Source organism: Ahaetulla prasina, chromosome 1 (genome assembly GCF_028640845.1).
Source record: "Ahaetulla prasina isolate Xishuangbanna chromosome 1, ASM2864084v1, whole genome shotgun sequence".
Lineage (NCBI taxonomy): Eukaryota > Metazoa > Chordata > Lepidosauria > Squamata > Colubridae > Ahaetulla > Ahaetulla prasina.
In genome coordinates this window covers 13,926,762-13,940,714 of record NC_080539.1, presented here as the reverse complement: position 1 = coordinate 13,940,714, position 13,953 = coordinate 13,926,762, and the positions used below count along the sequence as shown (strand labels likewise).

At 41.5% G+C, this 13,953-nt stretch overlaps 1 protein-coding gene across 1 annotated transcript in view; it reads left to right on the top strand.

The window, feature by feature from the left end:
- The first annotated feature begins 2,014 nt into the window (after positions 1-2,014).
- Positions 2,015-13,953, top strand: part of NOS2 (nitric oxide synthase 2) — a 53,036-nt gene continuing 41,097 nt past the window's right edge. Inside the window, exons 1-4 of the mRNA XM_058164275.1 lie at positions 2,015-2,283; positions 5,557-5,734; positions 11,754-11,835; positions 13,519-13,632. Of these exons, the coding sequence (XP_058020258.1) occupies positions 5,616-5,734; positions 11,754-11,835; positions 13,519-13,632 (315 nt within the window). The 5' untranslated portion in view covers positions 2,015-2,283; positions 5,557-5,615. The remainder of the gene's footprint in view (positions 2,284-5,556; positions 5,735-11,753; positions 11,836-13,518; positions 13,633-13,953) is intronic.

The following is a 13,953-nucleotide window of genomic DNA, read 5'->3' as shown; positions in this document are numbered from 1 at the left end:
AAGCCAATAGTTTAAGCAGAGGTTGTTAAATTAGAGTTAAACCATTGCCCTCAGTGGTGGGTTTCAAAAATTTTTACTACCCGTTCTGTGGGTGTGGCTTGGTGGGTGTGGCATGACTTGGTGGATGTGGCTTGGTGTGCATGGCAGGGGAAGGATACTGCAAAATCCCAATTCCCTCGCCACTCTGGGGCCAGCCAGAGGTGGTATTTGCCGGTTCTCCGAACTGCTTAAAATTTCTGCTACCGGTTCTCCAGAACTGTCAGAACCTGCTGGATTTCACCCCTGAAGCATATGAACTATATGCTGTGTTTCCCCGAAAATAAGACCCTGTCTTATATTAGTTTTGAATCCTGAAATAAGCGCTTGGCCTTATTGCCATGCGCTCAAAAGCCCGTTTGGGGCAGGGGAAGGAGACTGTAAAATCTCCATTCCCATCCCACTCCAAGGAAGGATACTGTCAAATCTCCATTCCCATCCCACTCCAAGGAAGGATACTGTAAAATCTCCATTCCCATCCCACTCCAGGGAAGGAGACTGTAAAATCTCCATTCCGTCCCACTCTGGGGCCAGCCAGAGGTGGTATTTGCCGGTTCTCGAACTGCTTAAAATTTCTGCTACCGGTTCTGTGGGCATGGCTTGGTGGGTGTGGCATGACTTGGTGGATGTGGCTTGGTGGGTGTGGCATGACTTGGTGGATGTGGCTTGGTGGGTGTAGTGTGGCTTGGTGGGTGTGGCTTGGTGGGTGTGGCATGACTTGGTGGATGTGGCTTGGTGGGTGTGGCATGACTTGGTGGATGTGGCTTGGTGTGCATGGCAGGGGAAGGATACTGTCAAATCTCCATTCCCATCCCACTCCAAGGGAAGGATACTGTAAAATCTCCATTCCGTCCCCACTCTGGGGCCAGCCAGAGGTGGTATTTGCCGGTTCTCGAACTACTCAAAATTTCCGCTACCAGTTCTCCAGAACTGGTCAGAATTTGCTGAAACCCACCTCTGATTGCCCTTTTAAATATTAGATTCCATTACTCAACAGCTCTTGACCCGATTGGCCAAGGATAATTGGAAGCAGAGTCCAATAACCTCTGGAAAGTCACAGATTGTCTAGTCACATGTCAGAGTAACTGGTCACTATGGGATAACCAGACATACCATAGTTTGAGGGGAAGCAGTTTTGGGGACAGTGCGAGCTGCTCAGTCTTTCAGCAAAAGGACCACATTCTAAAAAGTGAATGAGGCCAGGAGACAAAGTAAGCAGAATTTTTTTTAAAAATGCTTTAAACTGAATTCAAAATGTCACTACAATTATACAAAATGTCAGTACAGTACTACAATTGTCACTACAAAATGTAGTACTACAGTACTACAATATGTCACTACAAAATGTCACTACAGTACTACAATTACAGTACTGCAATTATATTGAGAGATTTATTTTTCTTCTTTATGTTATTTGATGTTAAAAATTATTTTTTCATCATTACATCATTCTTCCTGTCTACAGGATTTGATTCGGAGGAAGAGAAAACTGAGCTAAGTCTTGGAAATTCCCTAGATAGTAAGTCCCACAAGATGCCGGTGAGTTTTAGAAAAAAAAATAAAAATAAACAAACAAACCTAAATATTCATGCTGGCTAGCGGGGCGACAACGCCAATAAAACTGTGTCGCTAAACATCCTGCACATTTGTGAGGAAAGCCAAAAATGACTCATCCATCCACTCTTAAAAGTAAGGGACTCCCCACCTATCTTTGCTTGCATTTAAAGAGAGTATAAAATGCAATTGTCTGTTTTATGGTCCAATGAGTGAATTCAGAGAGAGAGGAACCCTCTGGCTACAAAGATGGGTTAAAAAAAGAAAGAAAGAAAAAGCTCAAGGTAAGATCATTGTTGTTTTTTTCTCTTGCCAGCTGAAAAGGAATCTTTGCCTCTGAGGGGCAGCAGAGACTTCTCAAGTTGGGTCAGTATAGATATTTTGGCTGAGAGAAGAAATTGGCCAATATCGTCTCGGGCTAAAATGCAAGAGAAAGAAGTCTGATGCTTGCTTAAGAAACATGCAAATCCCTGGCAGAGTTTTTTGTCTGTTAGGTTTTGTATGGCACAGGTAACTCCAGCAAGATCTAGGAACTCAGCCAAGTAGATGGTTCGGCAGACTCCAAAGTAATTTTTAAAAAAAAAAAAAAATCTGATCCAGGGAGCAGCAGGAACTGATTCAAGAGCTCTGGATCTGAAATCTGCAACGGAGGAATTATGCTGAGGTGTGTGTCCCGCTGAGTTTCTCTGTCTGGTAAGTTCATGGGAAATCGCAACTTTCGTAGGACTTCCTTTGCTCTTGGCACCATCTTCAAATTGATTGGAATTTTGTACAAGTTGAGACTGTAGGTGATTTTAATGCATTGGGGTGGGGGAACGTCTTAGAAGTTGGTTTAAAAAGCAGCCCTTGGAGTAAGCTTTTTAAAGAAATGATTGCAACGCCTTTTACAAATTTAGAACGCCAGATTCTTTTGCACGAGTCCCTCAAAAAGTAATCTACTCCATTTCATCAAATGAAATAGAACAACGGCCATTATTTTGTGATTCATAAATATAGTGTGGCGTTTAATGTTATCTTTCAAGAAACACACGAATTTTAGATTCAGTCCTGCCCAAATCTATTTACTTCTGGACTAAAAACAACAACAACAACAACCAAAGGCTTGTAGATTGTATGTATTTATTTTATTTATAAAATTTATATAATGCCCATCTAATTATTTGGGATGAAGCTGGGAGGCTATAGGTTTGCATTATAATTCCACTGGATGCATTAACATATATAGATTAGTATGGGGTCCCTATGCTCATGGGGCCCATGGGCAAATGCTCATCAGGCCCGCGTGTTAAGACAGCCATGATTACTGGTGGTATTTAGGATGGGTATTTAATGCATTAAGACGGTGAGTCTCTGTTTAGATCTGTAGCCCTCTCTATTCAGGGAGGTTTATTCACTTATAAATATGAGACTTGGAATTGCAACTTAAATTTTGTCCATTAGTAGCAACATGGCTTAAATACGCTTCCTTGTGCTCTGATGGGTGTATGTACATATACATATAAACCACGGATCCTCTGTGATGTTTGGTTTAGAAAGATGGCTGAGTGATTTTGGAGTGTTGTTTCTCTCTTAGCCCAACCAACCTCACAGGGCTGTTGTGGGAAAAATAGGAGGAGGAAGGAATATTAGCTACGTTTGTTACCTTGAGTTATTGTGGGATAAAAATAAGATTAATATAGATACATAGATAAAAGACAGACAGATAACTTTGCCCATTTAATATTTGATTAAATATGACCTAATTATCATTAATGTCCATGCTGCGTCTTCCCCAGTTTTTATATGGCATAGCAAAATAATGGCGTTTCTACATTTTTCTACATGATTGGAAAGAAGCCAATCATGAAAATTTAACCCCATTTTGTAGAGAATGAGACCCAACTGTTTAAAGGCTAAAAGTACAGTCATGCCCCTTTGGGTTTATTTACCACACTTGTATGAGTTTCGTTAGTGCCCTAGATATGCCTGTGTGCTTTTTTTTGCACCTGTAGGGAATTGGTTTAGCATTATCTTCTTTAGGATTGGTTTTAGGTCAGCCTATTGCCTTGAGATTATTATTATTTTGTCTCCCAAACCAATTTAGCGTTTTGAGATCAACCAACATCACCTCTTTCGTCACCTCTCCCTATCTGTGTTGATCAGGAAGTAATAAGAAGGCTAGAATTAACAGAAGGATGCTTCTAATGAAAACAGGAAGGGACATTTTCTTAATGGGATCTGATTGTGAAAAACATAGGAAGAGCTTCTTGGCTAAGTTAAGCACAGTGCAGAATCTTTATTTAACCCTGTTTCCTTCCTGGAAATCAGCACCAAAGACTCTAGAGTCAAAATACCCTGTTTCCCCCAAAATAAGACATCCCCTGAAAATAAACCCAATCGGGTTTTTGAGCGCATGGCAATAAGGCCAAGCACTTATTTCAGGGTTCAAAAAAATATAAGACAGGGTCTTATTTTCAGGGAGACATGATAGTTCTGGAGAAGAGCAGGAGTGCTTTCTTGTGGGATATCTGTTTTCTACATACAGGTAGTCCTCGACTTATGACTGGTCGTTTAAGTGATCCAAGTTATGAGCTATCTGAAGAAAGGGAGTTACAGTTTGGTTCTGACGTTCCAATGATGGTGGGTCTTCCCTGAGGTCACGTGATCACACAACTGGGCACTTAGCAACATGGCTGCTGCAGCATTCTGCGATCATGTGACCACATATTATGATGGCTTTGCCAAATACTAGAAACCATGAATAGAGAACAATGGGTTTGCTTAATGACTGTGCCACTCATTTAATGACAGTAGCATTCATTTTATGATTGCGGAATTTGCTTAACGAGCAGGCTGCATTAGAATAGAATAGAATTCTTTATTGGTCAAGTGTGATTGGACACACAAGGAATTTGTCTTTAGTGCATATGCTCTAGTGTACATAAAAAGAGAAGATACATTCGTCAAGAATCATAAGGTACAACACTTAGTGATAGTCATAGGGAACAAATAAGCAATCAGGAAACAATCAATATCAATATAAATCGTAAGGATACAAGCAACAAAGTTACAGTCATGCAGTCATAAGTGGGAGGAAATGGGATAGGAACGGTGAGAAGATTAATAGTAATAGTAATGCAGACTTAGTGAATAGTTTGACAGTGTTGAGGGAATTATTTGTTTAGCAAAGTGATAGCATTCGGGAAAAACTTGTTCTTGTATCTAGTTGTTGTGGTGTGCAGTGCTCAAGAGCGTCATTTTGAGGGTAGGAGTTGAAACAGTTTATGTCCAGAATGCGAGGGATCTGTAAATATTTTCATAGCCCTCTTTTTGACTCGTGTAATATACAGATCCTCAATGGAAGGCAGGTTGGTAGTAATTATTTTTTCTGCAATTCTAATGATCCTCTGAAGTCTGTGTCTGTCTTGTTGGGTTGCAGAACCGAACCAGACAGTTATAGAGGTGCAGATGACAGTAATATGGTCATAAGTTGAGGACTACCTGTATTAATCTGAAAAACCTGGAAGCATTATATGGTTATTTTGAAGCAATTGAAGCAAGGGCCGCGTGTGACTCAGGCTGTAAGAAGCCTGTTATTAAACACAGCTGCCTGCAATTACTGCAGGTTCAAGCCCCACCAGGTCCAAGGTTGACTCAGCCTTCCATCCTTTATAAGGTAGGTAAAATGAGGACCCAGATTGTTGGGGGGCAATAAGTTGACTTTGTAAATATACAAATAGAATGAGACTATTGCCTTACACACTGTAAGCCGCCCTGAGTCTTCGGAGAAGGGCGGGATATAAATGTAAACAAACAAAAAAAAGGGACTTGTATACAGTTTGTGGCGGAACGTAACCACACAATTGAAGCCTTGCTTTCCTTTTGTGTGAAAGGTGGCCATCTTGATACCCGAACACCCCTGACCTTCCCTTGCTTTTAAAACAAAAATAATCTTAAACTCTCTTCATTTATTTATTTCCTTTGCAGAAACGGACTTTTTATCTTGCTTGGATTTGAACGGCACCCAAACCGCCTTGGTCTAGATTATGCAGAGAATGAGGTATCCTTGGGCGTTGCTTTGTGTGCCACCATCCAGTCACGCCGAGTTGTGGGAAGAGATGGATCTCAACAATAATATGGAAAAAGCAAACGAAAATGTCCACAGGTAAGGCTGCTTCATGTTTCTTCTTGGCTCAAAATCTGGAAATTACCTGAGAAATTACATTCTATCGGAAAACATTCTATCAAGAAAACTCTCTCTCTCTCCCTCCCTCCCTCCCTCTCTCTCTCTCTCTCTCTCTCTCTCTCTCTCACACACACACACACACACACACTACAATCTGTAACATCATGCAGCCATTTGGGAGGTGATATAGTAGTGAAGGCTGGGCTAGAAAATGGGAGACTGAGATGCCTAGTGCTCCTTTAGGCACAGAAACAAACTGCATGATGTTTGTGCCAGTCCGCATTTCTCAGCCCAACCTGCCTCATGGGGCTGTTGTAGTGTGGGGAAAGAGAAGAGGGCATTATGGATATTATAAATCTCATAAATGAAACCTGCCACCCTCATTTGTGCCATCACAAACCATAGTACAATAGTTGGATAACTCTAGAACAGCGGTGCTCAAACTTTCCGGCTCTGCAGACCGGCAGCAGAGATGGGGGGGGGGATGGTGTCGCACATGCGCCCACTGCTTACACAAATGGAATTTTGTGTGCTTGCTGGCTGCTTGTGCAGACTGGTTCCCAATGGACCACGGACTGGTATCAGTTCACAGACAGAGGATTGGGAACAGGGGTGGAATTCAATTTTTTTTACTACTGGTTCTGTGCGTGTGTCTTAGTGGGCGTAGCTTGGTGGGTGTGGCAGGGGAAGGATACTGCAAAATCTCCATTCCCACCCCACTCCAGGGGAAGGATATTGCAAGATCTGCGTTCCCATCCCACTCTGGGGCCAGCCAGAGGTGGTATTTGCCGGTTCTCTGAACTACTCAAAATTTCTGCTACCGGTTCTCCAGAACCTGTCAGAACCTGCTGAATGGCACCCCTGGTTGGGGAGCTCTTCTCTAGAAGATGCAGAAATCTATTTGTGTGGAGATGGCATCTTAAGTCTAGGAAAATCTCAGCCATGGTATTGAGGGGGAGCCTTGGGTCCATTCCTCTTTCTTAGTACAGCCTACTTCACAGGACCGTCATCCGAACAGAACAGCAAAAGGAAAGCTCAGCTGGGAACGCCTTAAAGGAAAGGTGGGAAAACATGATAAGTTTTTTTTTAAACCCTTTTCCCTTGCCCAGCATGGAAATGAAAAGGAAGGGAGACAAGTTCAAAAATCATCATTATTATTATATTCTACAGGAAAGCAATGAAATTCACAACTATTTTCTTAACAAGGGCGCATCTGGAATTCTTTGAAGTACCCACCCAGTTAATTCCCCAAAGCCATCCATTCTGTGAATTGCTTTCCCTGCCTTTGTTTTGTTCCTATAACCAACTTGCTCCCCATTGATCTATTGAGGCAGCTTGACGTGATTCTTTGTTTAGCTCAATGGGTGGTACCCTGGCTTGACACCCCCTCGACCCACCCCCAGCACCCCAGGAAGCCTCTCAGATTTATCAAAGCGATGGGACCATCACTAGTTCTTTCACACCTGCTTCTTCTCCCCTCTTTCTGTCTCCATCTCTCTGTCTCTGTCTCTCTCTCTCTCTCTGTGTGTGTGTGTGTGTGTGTCTGTCTCTCTCTGTTTCTGTCTTTGTCTCCGTCTCTCTGTCTCTGTTTCTGTCTCTGTCTCTCTCTGTCTCTCTGTGTGTGTCTGTCTCTCTCTGTCTCTCTCTCTCTCTCTGTCTCCATCTCTCTGTCTCTCTCTCTCTCTCTCTCTCTGTGTGTGTGTCTGTCTCTCTCTGTCTCTGTCTCTCTGTGTCTGTCTGTCTGTCTGTCTCTGTCTCTCTGTCTCTCTCTCTCTGTCTCTGTCACTCTGTGTCTATGTCTCTCTCTCTCTGCCTCCGTTTCTGCCTCCGTTTCTGCCTCTGTCTTTCTCTCTCTCTCTCTCTCTCTTTGTGTCTGTGTCTCTCTGTCTCTGTCTCTCTCTCTCCGGCTCTCTGTCTCTGTCTCTCTCTATGTGTCTGTCTCTCTCTGTCTCTGTCCCTCTGTGTCTGTCTGTCTGTCTGTCTCTGTCTCTGTCTCTCTGTCTCTCTCTCTCTCTGTGTCTCCGTCTCTCTCTCTCTCTGTGTCTCTGTCACTCTGTGTCTATCTCTCTCTCTCTGTCTCCGTCTCTGTATCTGTCTGTCTGTCTGTCTCTCTCTTTCTCTCTCTCTCTCTTCCTTGTCTCTCCCCCCCCCCCCCAGTGTTCAAGCAATTGTCCTGTTGGCTTAATTTTCTCAGGGGTTAGTTTTTCTTTCTGCTGGAAAGATATTAGAGAAAAAATACTTTCATCCTATCACCTTTATTTACAAGCAATTCTCGACTTATCACCATTTGTTTAGTAACCGTTTGAAGTTACAATGGCACTGAAAAAAAGTCATTTATGATGGGCCCTTGCACTTAAGGACTGTGGCAGCATCCCCATAGTCGTATAATTAAAATTTGGGCATTTAGCAACTGGCATGTAGTTATAATGGTTGCCCTGTCTTGGGATCACGTGCGACCTTTCCAGCCAACTTCCAATAAGAAAGGTCAGTAGGGGAAGTTGGATTCACTTTTACAATAGTGTGATTCACTTAACAACTTAACAACTATTGTGATTTGCTTAACAACCTTGGCAAAAAAAAGTCGTAAAATCAAGGACAATTCACTTAACAACCACCTTGCCTAGGAACAGAAATTCTAGTCCCAATTGTGGTCTTAAGACTATCTGTACTAATACACCAACATAGAAGTTCTCAGTTTTGCTTCATTATTTAAGGGCATCCATAGAAGGGAGTATGTCAAAAAAGTCAAGATGATGGCTACAACCATGCAGAGTGTCACCCTTTTTTGGCAAGCGTGGCATATGAACCACATAAAAAAAGAGGCAGGCTTTGAACCCACAGCCACAGCCACAGCGAGTTTTTAAATTATTCCCTGGATATTTAGAAATGATTCAGTTTTAATTGAAGTGTATTTTAATTAAGTGGCATCACCACATTGATACATTGCTAACCTTTTTTCTTACTCATATGTTGTATGTATGAGTGCGCACTGAAAGTACCTTTTTGGATTCCTAGGGTATCCTCCTATCTTATTCATACATGGACATTACAGTTGTTTATTTATTAATAGTTGCTCATCAGTGTTTTTTCCTGCTCTGGAAAATCTACTTTTTAATACATTAAACCAGGGGTCTTCAACCTTGGCAACTTTAAGACTTGTGGACTTCAACTTCAACTTCAATTCTGGGAGTTGAAGTCCACAAGTCTTAAAAGTTGCCAAGGTTGGAGACCCCTGCATTAAACAGTGATACCAAATATAATTTTTAATTTTTAAAAAAATCCTTAACAATGATGGTTGTTTTCAGGTGCAGTTTCCTCACACAATTTTTTTCCAACTTTACCTTTGCTTTTACAACTTTAAGAAAGCGTAAAAATAAATCTGGGGAGATATGACTTCAAATCTCCATCTTAGCCAGAAAATTATTTTGGTGTCCTTGGATCAGTCTCTTTCAGCCCTGCTTTATCTCTTTCTTTCTAGCAAGGATGGCAATGAAAAGGGTATAGCATAAAACTCAGCAATTGTTTTTTTATAGACCCCTCCCCCACACCTCTCTGGGACATTTATTACACATTATCTACATTTGTTTGGATATTTGGGATGCCACAGGAGCAGAGGTGGGTTCCACTTACCTTTACTACCGGTTTGCAACGGGAGCACGCATGCGCAGATTGTGAGTGATGACGTTGGGGCAAGTGGGCGGAGCCTCCCACCGCCATTACTACCGGTTTGCAAGAACCGGACTGAACCAGGAGCAATCCACCACTGTACAGGAGAATGGCTTCCAAAGAAGATAACATTACTAGTTGATATCCCTTTTTTTCTCAAAAAGAAAAAAAATGTTCCATCCAGGTCAGGGAAATCATATATGTCATCTTTGACTTACGACCACATCTGGGACTTGAACTTCTGTTTCTAAGTGAGATGGTTGTTAAGTGAGACATGTTCAATTTTATGATCTCTTTTTGCTGCAGTTGTTAAGCAAATCTGGCTTCATCTATTGACTTTGCTTGTCAGAAGATGACTTATGATGGGAAGGATACAAAAAGTGATCACATGGCAACTGTCCTAAATACACACCAGTTATCACTTGTCAGAATCTTGATCACATAAGTGTGGGGATGCTACAACAGTCATAAACTGTCATAACTATGAATGAAGTCAAGGATACCTGTCCAGCCATTCTTCTCTAATAGGGTCATCATAAAGGACAGGAGAAACAGACCAGTTTTTGGTTGCCTTAGAGCGCGATGACTCAATGGTCAAAGACATACCTTGTCAGTTGGAAAGTTGAGAGCCCAGGTTCGAGATCTGAATGTTGCGCAAAAACTCCTGTTCCTGCTCCAGCTCCTGCCCACACAGCAGTTCGAAAGTATGCAAATACAAGTAGATTAATAGGTACCACTTTGGTGGCAAGGTACAGCATTTGGTGCACTTTTAGTGTAAGAGCTGTGGTGGCACAGTAGTTAGAATGCAGTATTGCAGGCTAACTCTTCCCACAGCCAGATGTTCGATCCTGACTGTCTCAAGGTTGCCTCAGCCTTTCATCCTTCTGAGATCAGTGAAATGAGGACCCAGATTGTTGGGGGCAATAGGCTGACTTTGTAAACCTCTTAGACAGGGCTATATGGAGAAAATTCATAGCTGGCTGGAAAAGATAGCTAAACAGAATATAGATCCGAAACCAGAAATATATTTGTTGGGCATAATACTGGAGGGTTTTGATAACCCTATTTAGTTTTACATATAATAATTTTGATAACCATATTTAGTTTTATATATATTGACAGCAGCAAGGATTGTATTTGCTAAATACTGGAAAAATGAGAACACCCCATCAGATGAGGAAATAATTCAAAAATTTTTAGACTGTGCTGAAATATAATTGTATATTATAATTGTAATTGTATATAATATACAAATGGATGAAGACTATTGCTTAACACGGTGTAAGCCGCCCTGAGTCTTCGGAGAAGGGCGGGATATAAATTCAAATTTAAAAAAATTAAAAAATGGACAGACTTTAAAAACAAAAGATAAAGAAGACACAGAATATTATTTGATATTGAATAGATGTTATGAATAGTTAGAGACAAGAGGTATAAATTAGAGGAAGAAAGACTACGAATGTTTGTATTAACAATAGAGATAGTTTATAACTACAATCATCATAATTAATAAAAATGTAAAAAAGTCAACATAAAAAGAAACAGTTAAAATTATTTGGTTATATTATTACTCTTATTCTCAGTACATGTGTTATTATATTATTATTACTGTTCATGTGTTAATATTTACTACTATTTTCTATTTGGCCTTTTTTTAAATTTCTTGTAAATGGTATACCCTGACAACACACTGTATTCAAAAATGTTTCTGAATAAAATTATAAAAGAGAGAGAGAGAGAGAGAGAGAGAGGGTTATATGAAGCGTTATATAAGTCTATAGCCATGCTGGCCACATGACCATGGAAAATGTCTTAGGACCATGCTGGCTCCCTCAGCCAAGAAACTACGATGAGCACCACACCCAGCGGTGAAATCCATTTTTTTTAACTACCGGTTCTGTGGGCATGGTGTGGCAAGCGTGGCTTGGTGGGCGTGGCTTGGTGGGCGTGTCAGGGGAAGAATACTGCAAAATCTCCATTCCCACCCCACTCCTGGGGGAAGGATATGGCAAAAACTCCGTTCCCACCCCACTCTGGGGCCAGCCATAGGTGCTATTTGCCAGTTCTCCGAACAACTCAAAATTTCCGCTATCAGTTCTCCGAACTACTCAAAATTTCTGCTACCAGTTCTCCAGAACCTGTCGGAACCTGCTGGATTTCACCCCCCTGACCCACACCCTAAAGTCAGGCACAACAAAACAGAGAAACATTTACCTTTACCTTTTCTCTGGAAGTATGTGATCATATCCTCTTATTTAGCATAGACGGAATGGTTTACCGTCATGCACTTCCCTTACCTTCACAAAGGATTGTCATTTCTCTTTTCTTCTAGTGTGGCAAAGCAGGAAGGTGCTCTTGTTAAGAGTCTGAGCAGGAAACCCAATGGCATCACATTGCTCGAGAAGGCGAAAGAAGTGAGTCTGGTTTTTGGGGTCCCTCTATCCAAAGTTGAGACTGAAATACAGGGGATAAGCAAAGGTGGGGATTAGTTAACCCTCCAAGACGGGTCTCCAACCTTGGCAAGTTTAAGACTTGTGGACTTCAACTCCCAGAATTCCTCAGCCAGCAAAGCTTTGCTGGCTGAGGAATTCTGGGAGTTGAAGTCCACAAGTCTTAAACTTGCCAAGGTTGGAGACGCCTGCTCCAAGAGGCCGGGGATGGTTTTGCTTGTTTATTTATTCCTTTATTATTACATTTATTTGCCACTCATGTTGTGGTTCAAGGTAACTCTGAGCGACGTAAAATGGTCACCTTCATCTGGAGAGCAACATAATCCCAGCAGCCAGACTAAGATGTCGTTTGTTCCGTTTGGGCTTTAGTACATTTTATGAAACTAGCTTGAGTTGCAGTCATGTGACTGCAGGGAAGAAAGTGCTCCAGCTCTCCTTATGAACACATAAGCGCTGTCTCCGATGTATTTTTGGCCTCACCTGGCAAGACAAAGTTCCAAATAGCGCAGTCTTGGAACGTGCTGGAATTTCTAGCATGAATAAACTACGGAAACAGCAACATCTACGCTGGCTTGGGCATGTCGTGAGAATGGCTGATGGTCGGATTCCGAAAGATCTCCTGTATGGAGAATTAGTGCAGGGAAAGCACCTCAGAGGGAGACCACAGCTGCGATATAAGGATATCTGCAAGAGGGACCTAAAGGCTCTGCGAATGGACATTAACAACTGGGAAACCTTGACCTCCAATCGTTCAGCTTGGAGGCTAAAGACGCAGCATGGCCTTCTCCAATTCGAAGAGACATTTGTTCAGCAGGCTGAGGCAAAGAGGCAGTCCCGGAACCAGTGAATTCTGTGTGACAAAATAAATAAACAAAATAAAATAAATAAAATAAAATCTGGGGGCTGGGCAGGGGACAGAATGTATCTGCCCTCAGTGTAGAAGGGACTGGCATTCTCTAATTGGCCTTTTTAGTCACACTAGAAGCTGTTTTAGGATCTCTTTCCAGAGCACGATACCATAGTCTTTTGAGACTGAAGGATGCCAATGATGATGATGATGATGAGTTAAAATGGCAAGTTAAATGACAACTGTAAAATGACAATTGTGAGAGTGGGCCCAAACCTGTGTCCATAAAAACATGCATAATGAAGACGGTTACAAATCTAGTTGCTAAATCTGATTAGTTTTTTATTGTTTCCTATGTAGCATTAACTCCAGTTCACCTGGTAGTTTGCGTTCAGAATATTAAGCAAAAGCAGACAATGTATACACTAATCAGGTGACAGGTATTCGGGTTAAATGTTTTATGCTGAATTCAATGTCCTACTCAGCTCTGAAGTTTACTGGTGCCTCTGGCCCTTGAAGAAAGTACTTGTGAAAATAAAAATAAATAGTTCTATTGGATGGATGGATGGATGGATGGATGGATGGATGGATGGATGGATACATGGATGGATGGATACATGGATGGATGGAAGGATAGAGATAGATAGATAGATAGATAGATAGATGATAGATAGATAGATAGATAGATAGGTAGATAGACTGACAGACAGACAGACAGACCTGATTTTCAGAGGAAGACAGCAATCAAATCCAAATTAAATCTAATCAAATGCCTTGTTTCTGGTTTCTTTTCTACTCAGAAACTTCTCCAGAATAATACCATACAAACATCTAGATGCCCAAGGCATTTAAAAATTAAAAATTGGGAGACTGGAACAATCCTCCAAGATGCATTGCACCATGAGGCCAAAGAGGTAAGAGAAATGCTAAGATTTAGGTGTTTTTTCTAGCTCTCTAACAGATCACACACATGTTGAAGTGGCCATAGCAGATTTTCCTCTACTCAGAGAAAGCTGAAGAAGACTCTTTAAATAACTGAAGGATTGTTATCTGTCATTCCAAGTGGCGGCCATAACAGTTACTGTTAGAAGCTTAAAATTACCAGGAAGGTGTATCCTCATTAAAATTAGAAAAAAACTGTACTAATGAAAGAAATTGGCAGGGAAACAATTTGCCCAGGAATGTAGAGGCCTTCCTTTCACAATTCCTGCTTCAGCAGAGTTTGAGGAAGCATC